The sequence below is a fragment of the Canis lupus genome, chromosome 29 (genome assembly GCF_048164855.1).
Source record: "Canis lupus baileyi chromosome 29, mCanLup2.hap1, whole genome shotgun sequence".
Taxonomy (NCBI): domain Eukaryota; kingdom Metazoa; phylum Chordata; class Mammalia; order Carnivora; family Canidae; genus Canis; species Canis lupus.
In genome coordinates this window covers 30692999-30708358 of record NC_132866.1, presented here as the reverse complement: position 1 = coordinate 30708358, position 15360 = coordinate 30692999, and the positions used below count along the sequence as shown (strand labels likewise).

General features: G+C 39.4%; 1 protein-coding gene across 3 annotated transcripts in view; it reads right to left on the bottom strand.

The window, feature by feature from the left end:
* Positions 1-15360, bottom strand: part of ARHGAP19 (Rho GTPase activating protein 19) — a 62935-nt gene that overhangs the window by 33641 nt on the left and 13934 nt on the right. Inside the window, exons 1-3 of one of the 3 annotated variants that reach the window (XM_072805835.1) lie at positions 6710-6801; positions 2255-2520; positions 837-917 (exon numbers count right to left, since the gene is read on the bottom strand). In XM_072805835.1, coding sequence (XP_072661936.1) covers positions 837-917; positions 2255-2520; positions 6710-6738 — 376 coding nt within the window. In that variant the 5' untranslated portion in view covers positions 6739-6801. Of the gene's footprint in view, positions 1-836; positions 918-2254; positions 2521-6709; positions 6802-15360 lie in introns of those variants that run through there. The other 2 variants (XM_072805833.1, XM_072805834.1) reach the window with 2 other exon arrangements.

Genomic DNA, 15360 nt, shown 5'->3' with positions numbered 1-15360 from the left:
AAATATGATTTCGTAGATACTATCAAAAAATTTTTTTTAAGATTTTATTTATTTATTTGAGAGAGTGACAGAGCAAGCATGAAGAAGGTGGTGGGGGGATGGGCAGAGGGAGAGGGAGAAGCAGACTCCCCTCTGAGCAGGGAGCTGATGCGGGGCTTGATCCCAGGATCCTGGGATCATGACCTGAGCCAAAGGCAGATGCTTAACCACCTGAGCCACCCAGGCGCCCCGATACTATCAAATTTATCTACATCTTTGAGAGTATAAAATCAATATATGAGATGAAAAAAATTTTTAAGGATTTTATTTATTTATTCATAAGAAACACAGAGAGAGAGAGAGAGAGAGAGAGGCAGAGACACAGGCAGAGGGAGAAGCAAGCTCCATGCAGGGAGCCTGACGTGGGACTTGATCCCAGGTCTCCAGGATCAGGCCCTGGACTGAAGGCGGCGCTAAACTGCTGAGCCACCTGGGCTGCCCATGAGATTAAATTTAAAAGGAAATATATTGGGGGTCCCTGGGTGGCTCAGCAGTTTGGCACCTGCCTTCGGCCCGGGGTGTGATCTTGGGAGTCCCAGGATCGAGTCCCACATCAGGCTCCCTAGGTGGAGCCTGCTTTTCTCTCTGCCTGTGTCTGTCTCTCATGAATAAATAAATAAAATCTTTTAAAAATTAATTAATTAAATAAAAGGAAATATATTTAGAAACATGCCACTTAAAAATTATCATTGGTTAGTGTCTTTTGTTCATTGCCACCTACTAACTCAAGGAAGTTAGCTTTCAACAAAACTAGCAACTCTTCATTAACAAAGAACAAAAATCTTGAGTAGTCTTACTTTTGTGTAGATACTCAATCAGTTGGTATATCTGGGCAATGCCTTCCTCTGTCAATGGGGATCCAAATACCACTCCTTTTTCTAAAAAAAAATCATATGACAGAACAGGGCTATATTTTCCACAAAGAGCACAAAAATCATCATTCTTAAAGCCACTCAAGCATCCTATGTTACAGTTCAGCAAATACTTTCACAAGTTTAGTAAACAAAAACCTTTTTTTTTTTTTTTTTTTAAATTTTTTTTTTATTTATTTATGATAGGCACACAGTGAGAGAGAGAGAGGCAGAGACACAGGCAGAGGGAGAAGCAGGCTCCATGCACCGGGAGCCCGATGTGGGATTCGATCCCGGGTCTCCAGGATCGCGCCCTGGGCCAAAGGCAGGCGCCAAACCGCTGCGCCACCCAGGGATCCCCCAGTAAACAAAAACCTTAAAGCTGGAAGTACATCCAAAAATTTAACAACTTTCAATCAATTCTCTGTAAGTTTAATATTAGACTATAGGTTCCTTAAAGGCAAAGACCATCTTCTTATTTAAGTAGCAATACCTAGCATGTTGATGTTTAACTTTAAAGTAAAAACCAGGGAGGTGCCTGGGTGGCTCAGGAAGTTGAGCAACTGACTCTTGATTTCAGCTCAGGTCATAATCTCAGAGGCCTGAGATCAAATCCTGCATTAAGCTCTGCACTCGTGCAGAGTCCACATGAGATTCTCTTTTTTCCTCTCCCTCTGCCCCTCCCCCAGCTCATAGCCATACTCTTTAAGAATCATAAATATAAAAAAAAAAAAAAATCATAAATAAAACCGTTAAAATAGATAAATAAATAAACAAACAAAGAAACAAATAGAATTTAGAGCCACAATTGTCAAAGTATTACAAATTATCCACTAGCATTGGTATAGGGCCTGATGTATTGCTAATGTTTTTTTTCTACTTTAAAAATTTTTCTTATGCTTAATAAGAAAAATATCTTTAATATCTTATCAAAAGCAGTGCTATAATTTATTCTCTAGGAATGCTTATATTTTGGGTGACTCATAGGTATTTGCCTTATCAAAGCATTCTATGGAATGAAAACATTTGAGAACTGCAATAAAAAAATGTTCAAAAAAAAAAAAATGTTCAAACTTTCTTTACTGTACCCTCCAGCTATGTCATAGGGCATGAAAATCAAGGTGTCCCTGATAACTACCTAAACTAAATCATGTCATCTCTCTCAGGAACTGATATACTCACTTCAATTTATCTACTTTTTAAATTTTTTTATTGCTAATTTAAGATTTTACTACTTATGAAAATGAGAAAAATGACCAAAAAAATACTGTACATAATAGCAACTCAGTGAATGTGCAAATGTTAGGAGATTAAGTCCAGGGAGCAGCTGAGACCTGTTCACCCTTCACAGACACATCCCCTACCCTTTCGCTTAAGAGACATTAGAGACCGGAAGAATCCAGATGCTGGGCCGGCCCCACCGGGCAATTTAAGGTCCACTTCCCCCATCAGCTGAGCCAACTCGGTTCCAGGTAAGTCAATGAGCCTTGTAATATTGCTGACCACCAACTCGGTGAACTCCTCAGGTTTCTCATGTCGGAGTTTCTCCACAAAAAAGTCAGGATTGAAGATAATGGGTTGCCCTCGAAGGGAGGAGTCATTGCAGATAACAAAATTACAGATGGCATCACTGAAAAAAATGAAACAGAAGACACTTTAGGAGGATCGTTTTTGCAAGTTTCTCCCGCTCTCTAAGCCATACAATAATTATTCACTCTTTCTGTGGATTAATCTATATATTGGTCTTTTGAAAAACCTAATCCTTAATCTAGTGACTGTACAAAAGAAGACAATTTAAGCTTGTTGCTATTTAGGTTATACTCATCTAGATACTTAGGAAGTTCATTTAATGAAAAGACCAAATAACCTCTAAATAAGACCAGACTCCCTGCTCAGTGTGGAGTCTACCTCTCCTCTCCCTCTGCCCCTCCCCACTGCTCATGCATGCTCGCATACACATGCTCTTTCTCTCTAATAAATAAAATCATTAAAATAAATTAATTAATAAATATGACCCAATTTTTCCCCTTAATTCAGGCATATGCCATAAAAAGATATAGATTCTTACAGCCTTCCAAGTCTAACAGTATATTAAATTTGGTAGTCATATAGATCATATTTCCTTATTAAAACAGTCAAAGCCTGAATTATTACTGTTAAATACTTGTAAGACACTAGACCTACAGCTGTTCCCCCTAACACAACAATGGGTAATATCAAATTAAAGCCTTCTTGGGAATACAGCCAGTACTACACAGTATTTCCCATGTAGTGTCCCAACTGCTGACAGTACCACATTTAGGCCAGTCTCAAATGCCACAGAAACCACATGACAATAGTATGAACTTATATAACAGCTAAAACTACATCTAAACAGTGCAGTAGACCTTTTGAAGACATTTACTCTACCCATAAGGTTCTTTAGTTCCTGGGTCCCTACACAGAAAAAAAAAAAATTTTAAGATTTTATTTATTTATTTTGCAGCAGGAGGAAGAGAGCACCAGTTGGAGGGGCGAGGGGGGACGAGCAGAGGGAGAGTAAGAAGCAGACCCTCCTTCCAACCAGGGAGCATACATAGGCATATTCTAGTATCAGCCGGTTTTAATTAAGCCAGCTGCCCTTGGATTCTGTTTCTCATAATTGAAAAGCCTTCACCATAATGGAAGGCATTTATAGTTATATAAAATAGATATTGGGGCATCTGGGTAGCTCAGTTGGTTAAGGGTCTTCCTTCAGCTCAGGATATGATCCCAGGGTCCTGGGATCCAGCCCCATGTCAGGCTTCCTGCTCAGCAAGAAGTCTGCTTCTCCCTCTCCTTCTGCCCTGCTTATGCTTTCTCTCTCTCTCAAATAAATAAATAATCTTTTTCAAAAACTGTTTAAAAATAATAAAATAAAGTAGAATAAATAGATATTGGGATCCCTGGGTGGCACAGCGGTTTGGCGCCTGCCTTTGGCCCAGGACGCGATCCTGGAGACCCGGGATCGAGTCCCATGTCAGGTTACCGGTGCATGGAGCCTGCTTCTCCCTCTGCCTATGTCTCTGCCTCTCTCTCTCTCTCTGTGTGACTATCATAAATAAATAAAAAAAATTAAAAAAATAGATATTAATTCCACCTTAACCAGGTCCAGAAATTGGTTTTATTTTAAAATCCTTCAACTCTTGATGCCTCTGTCCATCATTTAAGTCCAACCTTTGTTCAGACACATTCTTCTCTCTAGGACACTCTATCTTGCTCCTAATTTCACTTTTCTGTCATTGAATAATACTAAGCAGATATGTTCTGTTGGCCCCTGATCTTAGCTGGTTTTCTCCTACATTACTCAGGCTATATTCCTAGCAAAACTCCCTTGATTCTCAAGAAATATTTTCTTCCCTATTCATTGTTTTCCAGTGCCTAACTGCTATACTCCTTTGTACTTTTAACATGTTACATATAAGAATTATATTATTCCATCTCTGGTAGCAGATAAAACACCACTTGTTTGCATCCATTATCAATTATCTCTAATGGCTTGTTCTAATCCTTATTATATAAAACAGTCACCTATTATATAACCAATGAGTGGACAGAACACAAGCCAAAAAGGACAAGTCATCACATCTGTCAGGCAAAGTTGAAATTCACCTGACAGTACAAACATTCAAATAAATGAATGAATGAATAAATAAATAAATAAATAAATATCACAACTTAAAAGTCTTCCACAACATCATAGGTACCAAAACATTGTTCTAGGAAAAAATTACATTCTAAATATTAAATATCAGTAACCTAAATCTCCTTTGTCAGCACTACATGAAAAATTTTTAGTAATGGGGAACCCTGGGTGGCTCAGGGGTTTAATACCTGCCTTCGGCCCAGGGCCTGATCCTGGAATCCGAGGATCGAGTTCCACATCAGGCTCCCTGTATGGACCCTGCTTCTTTTTTTTTTTTTTTTTAATTTTTATTTATTTATGATAAATAAATAAAGAGACAGAAAGAGTGTGTCTCTTTCACACAGAAAGAGAGAGAGAGAGGCAGAGACATAGGCAGAGAGAGAAGCAGGCTCCATGCACCGGGAGCCCGACGTGGGATTCGATCCCGGGTCTCCATGATCGCGCCCTGGGCCAAAGGCAGGCGCTAAACCGCTGCGCCACCCAGGGATCCCGGACCCTGCTTCTCCTTCTGCCTTGTGTCTCTGCCTCTCTCTCTCTCTCTCTCTCAGTGTCTCTCATGAATAAACAAAATCTTAAAAAAAAAAATTAATAATGGTATAATGAAAACAAAGCACGGGAAAGCTTCAAAGTTTGTCACTGCTTCCTTGAAAAATTATTACATAATTTTAACCAACAGTCCAAATCTTCAATTGGTGGCTACTAAATTCCTTTTCTCTGAAATTATAAGAATTCACATAAAAATTTTAAATTATGAATATGTATTCTCAAGCCAAAAAGTCATTAAAGAAAGACCTTAAACTGCTTATTGACTTGACCTTTTTACACACAAGGAAAGATTATTTTCCCTATAAAGGTGCCAATGATTATAAAGCAATTAAAATCAAAAGCAACTGTATCCTAAGCCATTGACAAAACCTCTTTTTTAGTGTCAGCTGATTTCAGTTAAGAAACATGAGTCAATATAAAACTACTGTTTATAATCACTGCCAATGAGAAATCACTACTCTGAGAGCCAAAAAAATCATGAAATGTGTTAGCACTGAAAAGAGTCTTATAATTTACTGAGTCTAAACTATCATTTTATGGGGCGCCTGGGTGGCTCAGTGGTTGAGCGTCTGCCTTTGGGTCAGGTTGTGATCCCGAGTTCTGGGATCAAGTTCCACATCGGGCTCCCTGTATGGAGGCTGCTTCTCCCTCTGCCTGTGTCTCTGCCTCTCTCTGTGTGTCTCTCATGAATAAATAAGTAAAATCTTTTTTAAAAAATAAACTATCATTTTATGGACTTCAAATCCCTTTTAATTCTGAAAAACAGATTTCAGATCAAATTAGTTCTAACACATAAATATACATGAATAGCATCCATTATATTCCTGAAGTAGAAACACATATAGACATATAACCTTCAGACCTTTATTTTATTAATATCTGGAGCAATATTCAGTTAAGATTCTAAAACTTCCATCACAGATGACCTTTCAGCACTAAACTGGATCAAATACAAAAATAGGAAAGGAGCTAGATGCACAAAGCAATAACTAATAGTTTCTCAATACAGTCCTTCCTAGCTAGCCATCACCCCCAAGCCTGCCCTCTCCTAAACAGGTAAAACAGGTAGAAGAATAAGTAAGTTCAAGGCTCCCCTATCTGTTCACAAATACCAGAAAAAGTTCCCCTGGAGTCCTAACCCACAGGTAACAAGCAATCTGTTTCTTTTCTCCTTCTGCCTTTCTCTTTCCTTCCTGTGATCATTCACTCTTGTTTTGCCCCTTGCCCCATTTGAATGTCTTTAACCCAGTGTTTTATTTCCCCTTCTTCACTTTTTCTGAGTGAAGGATCTAGTAAGCCAGGATGTAAGACAGAGAAATAGTTAAAAAAGAAGTAAAATGGAAGATGGGAGATGGAAAAGACAGATACACTGGGTTACATTTTTTAATTACCTCCATACCACACAGCCTGTTAATCCTGTTCCACAGAACATACAATATCACAACATAAAGCTGAGAATACCAAGGAACATGATTAAGAATTTAAGAGACTTCTAGGACAAAGAAAAGAACCCTACATTTAAGCAAGAACAACTTCCTACTCTATAGTATCTTATTTTAAAACAAAGTCTAAGTTTGCTTAAGTTCAAGAAAAAAAATTAATTTCTTACATAAGTGCTGAAAGCTTCTGATGAGGCATTGGTAAATCGAAGAGACAGGAAAAAAGCTTTCTCCTTGTTTGTTGTGACAAAGGAACCTCCTTGCCCTGCCCCATCACAGCCTACAGAAATTCCAGACATGTTAGAGGACACAAGGACACATTATGGGGCCTGAAAGGCAGTACTTATCAGAACGCTAGGCAGTTATCTGCAAGTAGGAACAAAACAGAAGTAAAAAACTGGACCGGTTCATTGTATTTGCCAACGCGTAGATGAAGCTCAATAGTAGTCTCCCATCATGCTAAAAGTTGTATTAGACAAAACAAACACATAATGTAAGAGAATAAGGACAAGTACTCTTACAGTATGGAAGGAAGGATTATCCCTACCTCACATCACATACAAAAGATACAATAAAGATCTAAATATTTTTGAAAAGACAAACTTTGGGCAGCCCCGGTGGCGCAGCGGTTTGGCGCTGCCTGCAGCCTGGGGTGTGATCCTGGAGACCTGGGATCCAGTCCCACATCAGGTTCCCTGCGTGGAGCCTGCTTCTCCCTCTGCCTGTGTCTCTGCCTCTCTCTCTGTGTCTATGAATAAATAAATAATAAAAATCTTAAAAAAAAAAAAAAAAAAAAGAAAAGCCAAACTTTAAAAAGTTTAGACAAGAGCAAAGAATAAATGAGGCAGCGGAAATGTGTCTTAAGGCATAAAAAGCACAATCCACAAAGAAAAGATTGATACATTTAATTATATTAAAATTTTAAATGTGTGTAAAACAAATGACATTATGAACAAAGGTCTTTAAAAATGAAGTCAAATGCCTCTGGATGAAAAAAACAGGAGTGGGAGAAAAACTTCTCATTGTATGTTCTTTTGTATTTTCTGGATTATTTTTTTAAGATTTTATTTATTTATTCATGAGAGAGAAAGAGAGAGAGAGAGAGAGGAGACACAGGCAGAGGGAGAAACAGGCTCCCTGCAGGGAGCCCGATGTGGGCCTCGATCCCAGGACTCCAGGATCACACCCTGAGCCAAAGGCAGGCGCTAAACCACTGAACCACCCAGGATCCCCCTGTATTTTCTGGATTTTTTATTCATATGAACATACTACCCATTCATAATAAATAAATAGATTTAAAACATTAAAATAAAAAAGGCATAAACTGGGAAAAAATGTTATGCATATAAAAGGATTAGTATTCAGAGTTTATCAGTCTAAAATTTATAAGAAAAATACACTCAGGGATGCCTGGGTGGCTCAGCAGTTGAGCGTCTGCCTTCAGCTCAGGGCGTGTACCCAGAGTCCCAGGGGCCTGCTTCTCCCCCTGCCTGTGTCTCTGCCTCTCTCTGTGTGTGTCTCTCATGAATAAATAAATAAAATCTTAAAAAAAAAATACACTCAAAGAAAATTAGACAAAAGATATGATCAAATAATTCACAGAAGAGGGGCCCTAAGTGACTAACAAACATAAAAGGAATCTCAACTTTAAAAGTTACAAGGGAAAAAAATAAAATAAAATAAAAGTTACAAGGGTAGGGGGGCACTTGGGTGGCTCAGTGCCCGAGGCCAGGGATCAAGTCCCACCTACATCAGGCTCTCTGCAGGGAACCTGCTTCTCCTTCTGTCTATGTCTCTGCCTCTCTCTGTATGTCTCTCATGAATAAATAAATAAAATATTTTAAAAGATAAAAAAAAATTAAAATAAAACTTACAAGGGTAGGGGTGCCTGGGTGGCTCAGATGGTTAAGCCTCTGACTCCTGATTTCGGCTCAGGTCATGATCTCAGGATTGTGAGATTGAGCCCGAGCCAGACCCTGTGCTGCGTGGTGAAGCCTGCTTAAGATTCTCTCTCTCTGGGGCACCTGGGTGGCTCAGTCTGTTAAGTATCTACCTTTGGCTTAGGTCATGATCCTGGGGCCTCTGGCTCCCTGCTCAGCAGGGAGTCTGCTTCTCTTCTCCCTCTGCCCCTCCTCGCTCACTCACATGAGTGCACACAATCTCTCAAAAAAAAAAAAAAAAAAAAACAAGGATTAGCAAATTGAAGGATAGTATCTTTCCCTGTCCATCATTTTGGCAAAAACTATCAGATTCAGGCAATATCTTTTTATTCCTAGTTTGCTAAGGGTTATTTATTTATTATCATGAGTCAGTGCTTAATTTTATCAATTTGTTGTGCATCTATTGAGGATATGATTTTTCTCCTTTATTTTGTTAATGTGGTGAATGACACTGATTAATGTTTTTTTTTGTTGTTGTTTTTTTTTTTATGATAGTCACAGAGAGAGAGAGAGAGGCAGAGACACAGGCAGAGGGAGAAGCAGGCTCCATGCACCGGAACCCGACGTGGGATTGGATCCCGGGTCTCCAGGATTGCGCCCTGGGCCAAAGGCAGGCGCCAACCGCTGCGCCACCCAGGGATCCCGACACTGATTAATGTTAAACCAATCTTGCACTTCTAGAATACTGAATGTTGTTATATTATCATTTTTATATATTGCTGAATTTGGTTTACTAATAGTTTGGGTTTTTCCATATACATTCATAAGTGAGACTGTCATGGAATTGCTTTCTGAAAGTAGAGTTCCTGTGAAATCTTTTATAAGCCAAAATGGCATAAAGTGAAGAAGTAATTACCATTAACTTATATGGAAAATTTAGCATCCCCATACCCCAAAAATAACCCTCTTAGCCTTTTCTGATCCCTTAAGACCTATTTTGCTGGTGGATGCACAAAATAAATCAAGATAAAGCACAGATGCCCACACAGTTCAAATTACCGTAGCTTGCTGCTGAGATGCTGAGTATGCTGAGCATAGTTCTTGGGGAAGGGGCTTGGTGGAGCCACTCTCCTTGATCAGAGTCTGAGCTGCCTCTATAATGGCTCATTGGTAAACAAATGCTAAATGCTATTTTCACTTTTTGTCTTATTTCAAAAAGTGGAAATCCTCTTTGGATTTCTTTAGGTTAGTGAAACCAGATACAAATGTAGGTCCTTCCTAAAAGCAAAGTTGCCTAGGGGCACCTGGGTGTCTCAGTGGTTGAGCGTCTAGGATTGGCTCAGGTCCTAATCCCAGGGTCCTGGGACTGAGTGCTGCATCAGGCTCTCCTGGGGGAGCCTGCTTCTCACTCTACCTATGTCTCTGCCTCTCTCTGTGTGTCTCTCATGAATAAATAAATAAAATCTTTAAAAAAATAAAAAATAGAAGCAAAACGGCCTAACACAAATATTCAAAAAGCAGGGGATACATGTACAGTAGTGCGACCCCCCTTCCACAGTTTCACTTTCTGTGGTCCAGAAGCAGATAATCCCCCTCTTGACCTACCATCAGAAGGTCAACAGCAACCTAAAAACTATCAAAGATGCCTACATCATTCACCTCACTTCATCTGATGACACAGCCATTTTATCATCTCACATGATCTTAAGTGTGAGTATAGCACAAAAAGTATTTTAAGAGGGATCCCTGGGTGGCACAGCGGTTTGGCGCCTGCCTTTGGCCCAGGGCACGATCCTGGAGACCCAGGATCGAATCCCATATCAGGCTCCCAGTGCATGGAGCCTGCTTCTCCCTCTGCCTGTGTCTCTGCCTCTCTCTCTCTCCGTGACTATCATAAGTAAATAAATAAAAATTAAAAAAAAAAAAAAAAGTATTTTAAGAGAAAGACCACATTCACCTAACTTTCATTATATTATTATTGTTCTATTTTATTATTTATTGCTCTCCTTTATCTAGTTATCATTATTAATCTCTTAATGTGCCTAACTTATAAACTATATCATAGCTATGTATGTGTAGGAAAAAAGTATATATGGGCTTCAGTACTATCCACAGGTTCAGACATCCACAGAGGGGAGGAACATATCCCCCAAGGATAGAGGGAGACTACTATATTATCTTCATTAGGTTTTATATCAAGGTTGTGGGGCCTTATAAAATTAGTTGGGGAATATGTCTTATTTTTCTATTTTCTGAAAAATTTTAACATGAGATTGGTGTTACGTCTTCAAATGCTTGCTCAAGGGACACCTGGGTGGCTCAGTGACTGAGCATCTGCCTTTGGCTCAGGGTGTGATCCCAGGGTTCCGGGATTGAGTCCTGTATCTGACTCCCTGTGGGGAGCCTGCTTCTCCCTCTGCCTATGTCTCTGCCTCTCTCTGTCTCTCTCATGAATAAATAAACAAAATATTTTTTAAATAAATAAATAAATGCTTGCTCAAGGAACACCTGGACAGCTAGTGGTTGAGGGTCTGCCTTTGGCTCCGGTCGTGATTTCAGAGTCCTGGGATCAAGTCCTACATCAGGCTCCCTGTGGGGAGCTTGTTTCTCCCTCTGCCTCTCTCTCTCTCTATCACTCATAAATAAATAAATAAAATATTTTTAAAAATGCTTGTTCAAATTGGCTGATGAAGCCATCTGAACCTAGAGTTCTCATTATGAGTTTTTTACATATATATTCAATTTATTATAGGACTATTCAAATTTTCTATTTCTGGGACGCCTGGGTGGCTCAGCAGTTGAACATCTGCCTTGGGCTCAGGTCGTGATCCCGGGGTCCAGGATTGAGTCCCACATTGGGCTCCCTGCATGGAGCTGCTTCTCCCTCTGCCTATGTCTCTGCCTCTCTCTCTCTCTGTATCTCTCATGAATAAATAAATAAAATCTTTTTTAATTTTTTGTCTATTTCTTCTTATATTAATTTTGGTAAGTTGGACATTTCTAGGAATTTGTGTATTTCATATAAATTTTCAAACTTAAAAAAATATTTTATTTATTCATGAGAGACAGAGAGAGAGAGACATAGGAAGAGGGATAAGCAGGCTCCCCATGGGGAGCCTGATGTGGGACTTGATCCCAAGTCTCCAGGATCACACCCTGAGCCAAAGGCAGGCACTCAAAGCTGAGCCACCCAGGCATCCCAAGAATTCCTATTAATTGGGATGCCTGGGTGGCTCAGTGGTTGAGCATCTGCCTTCGGCTCAGGGCGTGATCCCAGGATCCATGATAGAGTCCTACATTGGGCTCCTTGGGAGGAGCCTGCTCCCTCTGTCTGTGTCTCTGTCTCTGTGTGTGTGTCATGAATAAATAAATAAATGTTTTATTATTTTTTTAATAAATGTTTTAAAAAAAGAATTCCTACTAATCAATAAGAAAAAACAAACTACCCAATAGAAAAACAGGCATGAAATTTCAATAAAAATCTCATTAAAAAAAAAAAAAAAAAATCTCATTAAAAAAGAGTAGCATAGGGGCACATGGGTAGTTCAGTCAGTTAAGCACCCAACTCTTGATTTTGGCTCAGGTCATGATCTCAGGGTCAGCACAGAGTCTGCTTGAGATTCTCTCTCTCCCTCTACCCTTCTTCCCCGAATCACACGCACATACACACTCTCACTTTCTCTCAAATAAATAAACAAAATCTTCAAAAACAAAGTAGCTAGATGGCTGATATATTCATAAAAGAAAAAACCTGCTCAATATCATTAGATATTGGGATGCCTGGGTGGTGCAGTCAGTTGAGCACCCAACTCTTGGGTTCAGCTTGGGAGGTGATTGCATGGTCACGGGATTGATCTCATGTCGGGCTCTGCACTCAGTGTGGAGTCTGCTTGAGATTTTCTTTCCTTCTCCCTCTGTCCCTCCCACTCATGCTCTCTCTCTCCCTCGAAAATAAATAAATCTTTTAAAAATATATATAGATATCAAGGAATTGCAAATTTTAAAACAATAACATACAATTATCCAACAGAAGGACTAAAATTTAAGAGAATGACAATACCAAGGTTTAGAGAAACGAATGGTTAACTCTTTTATACTGATAGTGGGGCTATAAATCGGTACAATCATTTTGAAAAACTGCTTGGTCTTATCTACTAAAGTTGAACAAAACTGTCCTATGACCCCATCAATTCTAAAACATGCTTAACATGTGCAGCCACAGTGCACCAAGAATTACAAACAAAAATCTTCACTGAAACATTAATTTCTAAACAGCCAAAACATCCAGCAGAATGATTTTTTAAATAGTGGCTATATAATGGTGTATTTTACAGCAACAAAAATGGACAAATCCAGTCATATACACCATCATGGATGAATCATATATAATGATGAGCAAAAACGTCTCACACACGCTCACCCACCCACCCACCCACACACTACTTACTGAGTATGCAATGACATTTACATCAAATTTTAAGAATAGACAAAAGCATGTTCTTTAGCAATACTTGCTTAAGTGGTAAAATTGCAAAGAAAACGAAAGATATATTTACCATAAAATTCAGGATAATGGCTACTTTTGGGGGATAGTGATTAAGAGGAGGCAAGAGGGCATGAGGGGAATATCTAGGGTGCTAGCAATATTCTTGTAATAAATCATGGAGCTGCGGAAAAAGGGAGATTAATTTGAAGTAAATATGGCAAATGTTAAGGTTTATTAAGGCTGGGAAAATATTGATTATATTATTCTACATACTTGTATGTAGAATCAAGTCTTTCATGTAAATTTAAAAAAAAAAAACAAGTAGCTTTAACCTAAATCTTGTTACAACTTGATGAAAATATCATAGAAAATCAAAGTTAATAGTAAAGGTTAATTTCCTCATCATAAAAGTTTTTGCATAGATGACCAGAACCAGGAGAATTAGTAGTTAGGTATGTAGGTAGGCATAAAGAGAGAGCAAGGGCTTGTATTTAAATGCATATACTAGGCAACCATCCCAAAGAAGGTTAAGAGGCAAAGCTTATCAAAAAGGATAATTTGGGGGCACCTGGCTGGCTCAGTCAGTAGAGCATGCAACTCTTGATCTCAGGATCCTGAGTTTAAGCTCCAAGTTCAGTGTAGAACTCACATAGAAGGAAAGAAAAGAAAAAAAAAGAAAGAAAGAAAAGGAAGAAAAGAAAGAAGAAAGGAAGGGAGGGAGGGAGGAAAGAAGGGAAGGAAGGAAAAGAAAAGAAAAGAAAGAAAGAAAAAGAAAGAAAAGAAGAGAGGAGAGGAGAGGAGAGGAGAGGGGAGAGGGGAGAGGGGAGAGGGGAGAGGGGAGAGGGGAGAGGGGAGAGGAGAGGAGAGGAGAAGGGAAGGGAAGGGAAGGGAAGGGAAGGGAAGGGAAGGGAAGGGAAGGGAAGGGAAGGGAAGGGAAGGGAAGGGAAGGGAAGGGAAGGGAAGGGAAGGGAAGAGAAGAGAAGAGAAGAGAAGAGAAGAGAAGAGAAGAGAAGAGAAGAGAAGAGAAGAGAAGAGAAGAGAAGAGAAGAGAATAGGATAATTTGTATAACCTACTTATCATCTGCTATGATTACTCTTACCACCAGATGGAACTCTACATGTAAGGTGATCTGCTTAGTGAAAGGACTACAAACAGAATCCACAGCTGAAAAATCAATTATAGAATAATGAAATGCAAGTGCTTTTGAGGCATATTGAACCCATGAATCTGCAAAATTCAAGGCAGTGGGGGGAAAAAAACGTATCCTGCAGATGTATTTTTTGGCTGACTGCTACCAAAACTGCATACCCACAAAACTAAATGTTTCCTCCCTAGTGAATTGCTTAACTTGATTTGTTCTCCAAGAACCACAACCTTGGCAACATCTATCAAAATACGAGCTATATTTAATGTTGTCTAAATCTGACTTACCACCCTAAGAGAAGTATGCACTCTCTTACTACTTTTTCAACCCACTGGCTCTGAAACATGGCTTTCCTTGTGTCACTTTCTGGGAGAGCTGTTAGGAATACATATAAATATTAAACAAGAAGCTATTATTTTTTTCTTTTCCTATATATCAAATTTAAACTGGTGTACTGGTGTCATGAAAGTTTATATATAGAGAAAGGATAAAACAGGTCCCATGTGCCCAAGCTGGCAGGATTTTTAAACAGAAACCGTTCAAAGTTGGTAAGTAGTACCACAAGATTTCAAGGAATTATATTCAATTTCTTAGACAAAAATTTTGAAACCTTTACATTCTAAGGTCTGCCCTTAGAGTAGCTGTCCAAGGTTTTTAAATTAGAACCTCTTCCCTTGTGGATCCCTGGGTGGCTCTGCGGTTTGGCTCCTGCCTTCTTGGCACCTGCCTTCCACCCAGGGTGTGATCCTGGAGTCCCAGGATCGAGTCCCGAATCGGGCTCCCAGCATGGAGTCTGCTTCTCCCTCTGCCTGTCTCTGCCTGCCTCTCTCTCTGTGTGTGTCTGGAATGAATGAATGAATGAGTAAATAAAATATTTTTTAAAAAGAACCTCTTCCCTCTAATTAAGACTCCAAAAGTCTCCAAAAGTGTATTTGATGCCTATATGTGATTCCAAACTAATTTCGAAGTACTAGAGAAACTTAATCTGAATTAAACTATTTAGAAATTAAAGAACTCCTGATCTTCCTCACCTCAACATTTTTTGGAAACCTGACTTAAGATTTTGCCCTATGGAATGACACACAATGTTCTCACTCAAGAAAATAATTACTCTTCCTCGAGTATCAATAATACATAGGGTAGCCTGGGTGGCTCAGCGCTTTAGTGCCGCCTTCAGCCCAGGGCCTGATCCTGGAGACCGGGGATTGAGTCCCCACGTCGGGCTCCCTGCATGGAGCCTGCTTCTCCCTCTGCCTGTGTCTCTGCCTCTCTCTCCTCTGTGTCTCTCATGAATAAATAAAATCTTTAAA